Below are 9,810 nucleotides of genomic sequence, written 5' to 3'. Positions count from 1 at the left end.
TATTTTTGTGTGAGTGTACTGTCAAATCAGATCTGACTGGTACAGGAGGAGATTGTCCCTCCTTCCCCGGCAGAGCATCTGGTGGATTCGAACCGTGCGTCTCTGGGATTGTAGTTGCAGCTCCTTACCACTAAGCCACCAGAGCTCCCCCATATCTTTTTATTCTGTATGCTGAAGAGATCGTTCAGGAGTCTGGGCTCCGTGAGGAGGCTCGTCATCCAGATTGAAAGAAGAATCATCAACTACTTGCGTTATGCAAGTGACAGACCTTGTTCGCCGAAATGGAAGAGGACCTGCAGCATTTGCTACAGAAGGGTGGGAACTGTAGTCTTCAATATGGATTGATGCTCAACATCAAGAAGACAAAGGTTTTCCCCACTGGGCTGACTGGCAGCTCCATGATGGATGGAGAAGAGATGGAGGTTGTTAACATTTACAGCTTGCTTGGTTCCACAAGCAACACTCTTGGCACCAGCAGTCAGGAAATCAAAAGATGAATTGTATTAGGAAACTCTACTGTCAGGGACCTCTCCAGAGTGCTGAAAAGCAAGTGCCAGTCTAGATACAAAGGTGCACCTGATCGAGGTTATGGTCTTTGCAATTACTTGCTAGGCATCAGAGAGCTTGACAATGACTAAGGATGACAGAAAAAGGAATTTATATCTTTGAGTTGTGATGCTAGAGAAGAGTATCGAACACACCATGGAGTGCCAAGAGAATAAACAAGTCTGTCTTGGAGTGGGTGAAACCACATTGCTTCTTGGAGGCAAAGATTTTGAAGCTCCGTCTCAAATACTTTGAGCATGTTGCCAGGAGGGTCCAATCCTTGGAGAAGGACATCATGCTTGGAAGGGTGGAGCGACAACGCAGGAAAGGAAGGCCCCAGATGTGATGGATTGACCCAGTAACTGGGGTTATGGGGGCAGTTGTGTTAGTGACAGTGAGATTGGCTCAGGACAGGGTGGGGTTCAGAGCTTTGGGCATAGGGTGACTATGAGTCTCAGGTGATTTGAGGGCAGATAACAACATTACGCTGTTGTTATATGAGTGTATGGCACTCAGTGACCAACACAACCTTCCGTCCAACAGAGTGAGGCCTTTCCCAGTCCACCCTGAGACCACCCTGTGACCGCTGGTGCGCCCGAGCTCCTTGGACAGAGCCTGTTTTGATCCATGAGTGTTCAGGGACTGCTTTTCAGAAGTTGATCACCAGGCCTTTATTCCTAGTCTCCCTCAGCCTGGCAGCGGTGCTGAAACATGTCCCCCACGAGTGACCGCGTCCCTCAATACAGCAACACATGAGTCATCGTGATTGGACGAGGCAAGACAGGGAAAGATTGACCTGGCGCTCAAGGTCGGTTGGTGTTTTTTGATGCTGTTGATAACAGTGCCCAGTCCTGCGCCATCCGTCCAGCTCTGCGGAGCTCGAGCCCATAGTCACTGTGTCCATCAGCTCATTGAGGGTCTTCTTCTTGGCTGACCCTCTGCTTTATTGAACGTAATGTTCTCCATGGACTGGTCCTTCCTGGTAATGTGCCCACGTACCTAAGACGTCATCCAGTCACCCGCCTTCTAAGGGGCATCCCAGCCGCACTCCTTCCAGGGCAGATTTCTTTGTTCTCAGGTTCATGGTGTAGTCTATATATTTTGCCAATGCCATGACTCAGACACCTCAGTCCTTTAACTCACACTCAAACCCAGCTGCCGTTAGGCAGGAACCAATCCGTAGCTGACCCTCCAGTGGGGTTTCAGAGGCGGTAAATCACACGGGAGATTGCCCGTCCGTCTCCCCTGGAGCCACTGGTGGGTTTAAACCGCTTGCCTTTAGTGAGTTATCCTCAAGGTGACAGCTTTGCTTTTTAACACCTTCCAGAGTTCCTTGGTGGCAGATGTGCCCAGCATGGTACATTGCCTGATTTCCTGACTGCTGCTTCCGTGGGTGTAGGTCTGTGGCTCCAGGTCAAATGAAATCCTGGCCTGAGTCTTTGGCCCATTCATCACGATATTGTTTTAAGAGTCCAATAGTGGAGAGATTTCTGCTTAGTTGAGGTGAAATCCATATTGAAGGCTATGGAGTCTTTGATCCTCAGTAAATGCTTCAAATTCTCTTCACTTTAGTCATCCATCTGTTATCCATGTGCCACAGGCAGTATGCTGATGAGTCTTCCTCCGATCCTGGTGCCACATTCTTCTTCACAGAGTCCAGCTTCTCTGATTAGATACTCAGCACACAGATAGTAAAAGGATGTTGTTGTTGTTATGTGACTCATAGCGACCCGAGGTACAGCAGCTCTGAACCCTTCCCTGTCCTGAGCCAGTCTCAGTGACTCTAAAATATCAGTCCCATTGCCCCAATTAATGTATCAGTCCATCTCATGTGGGGTTTCCTCTCCTGAGCTGTCCCTCCACCCTTCCACGCATGATTTCCTTCTCCAAGGGCTGGTCTTTTTTGGGCACATGCCCAAACTATGTGAGACAGCTTCAAAATGCTAGCCTCCAAGGAGAAACTTGGTTTCACCCTCTCCAGGGCAGACTTATTTGTTTTTTTTTTTAGTGGTTTATGGTATGTTCAAGACTTTTCTCCAGCTCCGCAATTCAAAAGCATCAATTTTTCTTCTGTCATTCTTAGGCATGGTCCAGCTGGCTGATGCATAATACATAACTGCAAAGACCACGGCCTGGATCAGGCATACCTTAGTCTCTAGACTGGCATCATTGCTTTTCAGTCCTCTGGAGAGGTCCCTGACAACAGATTTGCCCAGTGCAATTTGTCTTTTGTGAAAGGATCCACCCTGACACACCCCTTTCTTGGCTTTAAACCCAGCAGTGTCCCCTGGCCCTGCTGGTGGGAATGCTTCCTGGTCTGTGTCCTGGTTCTGCGTGAGCACAGTTACTGTTCTGGAAATCCTGTTCTTTGCAATGTTTTCTGTAATCTTTTTGATCCACGTGGTTGAGTGCCTGCCTGTCCATGGAATAAAACATCAGTCAATATCTTCTGGTAGTCTCTGCTTTCAGCCAAGATCCCCCTAGCACCGTCCTGTGCCCTCTCCTGGGTCCAGCATGGATTTCTGGCAGTTCGCCCAGGCATTTTTAAATGATCTTGGGCAGAATTTTACTCAAGTGGTGACATTGCTTCATGATCCCGCATCCCGTTTGATTCACCTTTTCCTGGAATGATATGGTTTGAACAAGCTGAGATCAGTGCTTACTTGTTTGCACCTAGAATCTGGAAGACAGTTTTGTGGCCAACCCAAAGCAGTCCCTGCTGTGTCCATTCCAGAGGAAGGTGATCACATGTGGGGCAGGGGACTGGGAAGTCCCAGATCCGTAGGTTGGGAAGCAAGCTTGAGGTTCCTGCAGTAACGCACCCAGAATCTGGAGCCCAGATGATGGGGACTCTGGATGAAGGCTGGCAAGATACTAATTTTCATCTGGGAGCAGAGCACACAGCCTTGGCAATCCTTTTTGTTCTTTGGCCTTCAACTGATCAGACAAGGCCCACTCACAGTGTGTGTTGGAGGAGGTGGGAAGAGAAGGTTGGGGGCCAGTTAGCTTTACGGAAGGCCAGCTGATTAACTCACGTTCTAGGGGGTTATGCGGATGACACAACCCTGCTTGCTGAAACTGAAGAGGACCTGAAGCGCCTGCTGCAGAGGGTCAAGGACTGCAGCCTACAATATGGATTGAGGCTCAATGTCAAGAAGACAAAGAGTCTCACCACTGGACCAATTGGCAGCATCAGGATGGATGGTGAAGAGATTGAGATTGTACACAGCTTTAGTTTGCTTGGCTCCATAGTCAACAGTCTTGGCACCAGCAGCCAGGAAATTAAAAGGCACATTGCCATGGGAAAGTCTGCTGTTAGGTACATCTCCAAAGTACTGAAGAGCAATGGTGTCTCTCTGGAGACTAAGGTGCATCTGATACAGGCTATGGTCTTTGCAATCACTTGTTATGCATCAGAGACTTGGACAATGACCAAGGAGGATAGAAGGAGAATTGATGCCTTTGAGCTGTGGTGCTGGAGAAGAGTATTGAGAATACCATGGACTGCTAGGAAAACAAACAGATTTGTCCTGGAAAGGGTTAAACCGGGGGGCTCCTTGGAGGCAAGGACTCTGAGGCTCTGTCTAACATACTTTGGACATGTTGTGAGGAGAGACCGGTCCTTAGAGAAGGACATCATGCTTGGGAGGGTGGAGGGACAGTGCAGGAGAGGAAGGCCCTCTATGAGGGGTGTTGATTCAGTGACTGGGATAATTGGGGTGGGAGTGTCAGAGACAGTGCGATTGGCACAGGACAGAGCAGAGTTTAGGGCTGTTGTACATAGGGTCACTATGAGTTGCAAGCGACTCGACGGCACATAACAACAACAGGGGGTACCATTGAAAGTAAGCTGACTCCTGGCAACCCCGTGTGACAGTGTGGAGCCGCCTCGGAGTCCCCAAGGCTGCCATCTTTACAAAAGCAGATGGCCAGCTCTTGGTCCTGTGGAGGGACTGTTGGGTTTGAACGCACAATCTCTCACTGAGCAACCAAGCATTTGACCTGCGAGCTCCCAGGGGTCTTTTGATCACGTGATGGGCCCACAGAGAGGAGACCGGGAGAGGCCGCCCTCCCCCACGCAGCCTTCTTTCCCCATACTCCCACAGGCATATCTACGACCCCAACTTCCAAGGTAAGAAGGCCCACGAGAGCAAGAGGGTGCTGTACCCGTACGAGCAGCTGGGCTGTCCACTCCTGGTCTACTGCTACACTCCGTGGAAGCCTGTGATCGAGCTGTAAGACCCAGCGGGGGGCAGTGGCTGAGGTGTAGGGGTGAGGGGTGGGAGGTGAAGCAGGAGGGATGAGGTGTGTGAGATAAGATGGGAGGGCATGGTGTGGGGACAAAATGTGAGGTGGGGCATGATGTAGGGTGAGGTGTGTGAAGTAGGGCCATATGTGGGTAGAAAAAGAGAGAACATGGCATGAAGATGGCCGAATCTGACCCCTACCAATTCCACAAGGGGGGACTGACCCCCATCAACAGCATCCACAACTCAAAACGGATTCCCGTCAGGTTGAACATGTCCCCATGATCCCACACCCTCTTCTAATTCCAACACCAAGCTCACTGTTCTGCTGAGTCCAAAATTCATTGCAATACCTACTCAGATGTCACAGCACTAAGTATCATAGGTAGTATGATACATAGTAACAACTGTGACATTCTGCTGTTAGGGACCTCTCCAGGGTACTGAAGAACAATGGGGCCACTCTGGAGACTAAGGTGTGTCTGATACAGGCCATGGTCTTTGCAATCACTTGTTATGCCTCAGAGAGTTGGACAATGACTATGAAGGACAGAAGGAGAATTGATGCTTTTGAGCTGCGGTGCTGGAGAAGAGTATTGAATGTACCATGGACTGCCAAGAAAACAAACAGATTCATCCTGGAGAGGGCTAAATCAGGCTGCTCCTTGAAGGCAAGGATTCTGGGGCTTCGTCTGACATACTTTGGACATGTTGTATGGAGGGACAGGTCCTTGGAGAAGGACATCATGTTTGGGAGGGTGGAGGGACAGCTCAGGAGAGGAAGACCCTCTATGAGGTGAATTGATTCAGTGACTGGGTGATTGGGGTGGGTGTGTCAGAGGCAGTGTGATTGGCACAGGACAGAGCAGAGTTTAGGGCTGTTGTACATAGGGTCGCTATGAGTCGCAAGCGACTCGACAGCACATAACAACAACAACAACAACCCCCATTGCCCCAGATACTGTATCGTCCATCCGGCCACAGGATATACAGTTCCTCTGTCAGGACAGGTGAAGTGAGCTCATAGGCTGTGGGTTTAGGCCAGTGTCACAAAGCTCTTTTAGTCCTGCCAGTCACGGTATCTTCCCCCACCCCTCATCGTCCGGAAAACTTGGGCAAAGGCCTCGGCCCTAGCTCCGTGGCAGCAGTCCTGGGTCAGCTCTGCCTCACATCCAGTCTCTGGTTCTCTGCTGTGGCTGCTGCTAATCTCCTGTAGCCCTGATCTAGTCAGTGCAGGAATCTCTGGCCCTAAAAGATTAATCCTGTATTCTGTGCTGATTTCTTGCTGGTAGTTGTTATGTGCCATCGAGTAGCCTGTGACTCATAGCAAGCATATGTATAATAACCCTATGTCTAATAACTCTGAACCTGCCCTGTTCTGAGCCAGTCTCACTGACTCTAACACACCTAATTCCATTGCCCCAGTTACCATGTCAATCCGTCTCATACGGGGCCTTTCTCTTCTGCGCTGTCCCTCCAACCTTCCAAGAATTATGCTCTTCTCCAAGGACTGGTCCCTCATGGCCATTGTACAGAAAGAATGTGAGAGAGAGCTTCAAAATCCTAGCCTCCAAGGAGAAACTTGGCTTCACCCTCTCCAAGACAGACCTATTTGTTCTCCTGGTGGTCCGTGATATGTTCAATACTCTTCTCCAGCACCACAATTGAAAGGCATCAATTCTTCTTCTGTCATCCTTAGTCTTTGTCCAGCTCTCTGATGCATAGCAAGTAATTGCGAAGACCATGGCCTGAATCAGGCACATCTTAGTCTCTAGAGTGGCACCATTGCTCTTTAACACTTTGGAGAGGTCCCTGACAGCAGACTTCATTTAAACCTGGTGGAATGGTGGAACTAGCCACTCCCCTTGTGGACAGGCTAATACACCTGATGTCCATGTTCCGTCCCACCCATGTGACAAAGGCCAGTGGCTTAGGAAAGCCATTTTAATATTTCATCGTTGTTGTGTGCTGTCGAATTGGATCTGACTGGCACAGGAGAAGATTGCGTGTCCTTGTCCAGCAGAGAATCTGGTGGGTTTGAACCGTGCACCTTCGAGATTGCAAGGAAAGCCATTTTAAACAATAGACTTTGTACACGCTGAGGGAGACATGGTGTGGGGGACACAGTGTGGTTGTGGCAGGACCTTGGATCTCCTCATCGGGGGTCCCCCCCATTGCCCTCAGGACAATTTACTGTCTGTGCCCGACCCTACCCTGGCACCCAGCCTCTCTCAGCTTGTACCCCGCCCCAGAATGCTCTTCCTGTCCCCTCCCCTGGCATAGCTCAGCTCCCCTCATCCTCTCTGCTTTCTCATCATGGCACCTCAACCTGTGTGTCATGTCTTTATCTTTATATTTAAACAATATTTCATTACCCCCAAGACTCTGACCCTCAGGAGAGGGACTGAACTCACCCCCCGGGCTTGACCTTCAGTTAAATAATAGGCCTTTAAGGTGACCAGTAACCCCAAAGTCAAAAGGACTGGGCTGGGCAGGGAGAAAGCACAGAAGGCAGGGAGGGGTGAGGGCAGGAGCGGAAACAGGAAGCACAAGGAGGAAGCAGGAGAAGTGCTGCTCCCCTGTGGGAATTCCCATCCGGGCCGGGAATCACAACGTGTGTGAGCTGCTGAAGAGAAAACAAGTTTGCTCTGTAACCTTCCACCCAAATCACAATAAATGGTTAAACAAAGAAAACGTCATTGAGCTGAGCGATAATCACACCTAATTTTTAAATACTAATAATTTGTTGTGTTTCTGGTGAAAGCTTAGTTCTCATTTACGCCTGTCTATGTGGGTTAGTCCTAGGAGCTCTGGTGGCTCAGTGCATTATGCACTGGGCTGCTAGCTGCTCCTCAGGAGAGAGTGGGACGCTCTGCTCCACCGAGAGCCACAGGCTGGACACGGGGCAGGCCTCTAGGAGCTGGGATTGCCCTTGTTTGAGGGCAGTCGGCTTGTACAGGCTGGGGCGCTGGCCGGGGTTGCCCCAATGGGTGAACGTCCTCATTAGGACCCGAGCTCTCTGCTCCTGACCTTGCTTGGTTGTGATGTCATTGTTGGTCATGAGCTCTCCTGTAGATAATTAACTTTTTTTCCTTGGGGTAAATTTTTTTTCAAGACACAGTAAACTGTCTCCTTTGGTCGGAAGCCAGGTCCCCTCTTTTGGGAACACCCCAAGGCTGTCTGGCACTTTGGTTCAGCCTGGTGCCAGCTTAGGAAGGCACATGAAGCGATGGCCTGAACTCCTCGGCCAGGCTTGGGGGGAAGTGATGGGTGACTTGGAAGGAGGGCAGAGTGGGCATGGGTTGACAGTTCATGGGCACGGGTTGGCAGTTCAGAAGTAGCTGGTGCCCTCGGGTCCTCCGGGTCCTATCTCAGTGGGTAGCGAGTGGACAGCCCCCCCTCCACTGCTGTTCCCACCCTGCGATCCACAGGGCTGGGGCCACAGATGCCTTGGCCCAGTTCTAGCCACAGGCCTGTGCTGCATACACCCCTGCCCTCAACTGTCAGCTAGTGCAGAAATGTTCCATGGTTGTGTGTCCGGAGCCTGGGGCTGCCCCTCCTGCAGCCCAGGGAGGCCATTCGCTCTGTGTAAATGATTTCCTTCCTGTATAATCCATTTCCATAACTACAGGCCAGGAGCTACTCTGGGGCCTGGCCTCACTGCTGCTCTTAGGTGACTATCGCGACCCTTGTGCCGGGCCGCACCATCCCCATCTCCACACTGTGCACCCACTGCTGCATTGTCCTGTCTCGTTAGGGGCGTCCTTTGCCCCCTGACCTTCTCGCTAACCCAGCATCATGTGCTTCTCCAAAGTCCATCAGTTCCCCTCTGCTTCTATCAGCAAGGCCATGGTGACCACTCGTATAAAGCACACACGCTGGCCCAGGCACGGAGGGTCAGCTCCCCGAGGGCATCCCCAGTGGGGCTCAGTCCTGGGGAGGAGCCAGGGACAGTCCCCAGCAGCCTCTGCAGCCACGCTCTGCACGTACACGTCCCAGGTGGAGAAACGACAAGTTCGAGGAGGAGATCCACACGGAGTACGTCCTGCTGGAGATGAACGGGATCTTCACGTACTCATACACGCACACGGCCGGGATGGTGCTCTGCAACTCCCAGCCCCAGAACTGGACCAGCATAATGGCCAACACCGGCACCCACAGCCCCTTCTCCTGGAACAGAGAGGTGAGGCTGGCTCCTCCGTCACTGCCAGTCCGGTGGCCGGAGCGGGTCAGCTCGGAGTCTGGGGGAAAGGAGCTTTGTGGGGCAGGGGTTGCTTCTGGGAGGTAAGGTGACCAAGTCCTGTGTGATCATCCCCCAAGAGAACTGGACCAACAATCAAAGATCAAAGGTGCCTGCAGCGAGCGGCCACCCAGCCTGGCTGGTGACTGGCCGAGTTCTCCTCATAACTGCACTTTGGGTGACGGTTTACCGGTGGTAGTTTCCTATTCAATAGTTAATAATACACTTTCTGTTTGGTAACACTAGTTTCAGTTCCCACCCTGCAGCAGCACTCCTCCCATTTCCTCCTTGGGTGTCCTGTTTCCATTCACCCTGTCTTTGTTATTGTTACTGTTATGTGCTGTCGACTCACCAACGACCCATAGTGACCCTAGGTACAGCAGCTCTGAACCCTTCCCTGTCCTGAGCTGGTCTCACTAATTCCAACACACCACTCCTACTGCACCAGTTAGTGTATCAACCCATCTCGACTGGGGTCTTTCTCTCCTGCACTGTCCCTCCACCCACCCCCCCAAGGATGATGTCCTTCTCCAAGGACCAGTCTCTCCTAGCCATGAGCCCAAAGTAAGTAAGACGGAGCTTCAAAATCCTAGCCTCCAAGGAGAAACTTGGTTTCACCCTCTCCAAGACAGACCTATTTGTTTTCTTGGAGGTCCATGGTATGTTCAAGGCTCTTCTCCAGCACCACAACTCGAAGATATCAATTCTTCTTCTATCATCTTTAGTCATTGTCCAGCTCTCTGATGAATAACAAGTAATTGCAAAGACCACAGCCTG

General features: G+C 51.0%; 1 protein-coding gene across 1 annotated transcript in view; it reads left to right on the top strand.

Annotated features, from left to right (window-relative positions):
- Window positions 1-9,810, top strand: part of CATSPERD (catsper channel auxiliary subunit delta) — a 119,768-nt gene that overhangs the window by 104,015 nt on the left and 5,943 nt on the right. Inside the window, exons 18-19 of the mRNA XM_006896432.1 lie at window positions 4,653-4,781; window positions 8,793-8,976. Of these exons, the coding sequence (XP_006896494.1) occupies window positions 4,653-4,781; window positions 8,793-8,976 (313 nt within the window). The remainder of the gene's footprint in view (window positions 1-4,652; window positions 4,782-8,792; window positions 8,977-9,810) is intronic.

This window comes from Elephantulus edwardii, unplaced genomic scaffold (genome assembly GCF_000299155.1).
Source record: "Elephantulus edwardii isolate Elephantulus edwardi_28Jun2011 unplaced genomic scaffold, EleEdw1.0 scaffold00185, whole genome shotgun sequence".
NCBI classification, from domain to species: domain Eukaryota; kingdom Metazoa; phylum Chordata; class Mammalia; order Macroscelidea; family Macroscelididae; genus Elephantulus; species Elephantulus edwardii.
Note: the sequence above shows the minus strand (reverse complement) of the source record. Positions and strands in the feature narration are given on the sequence as shown.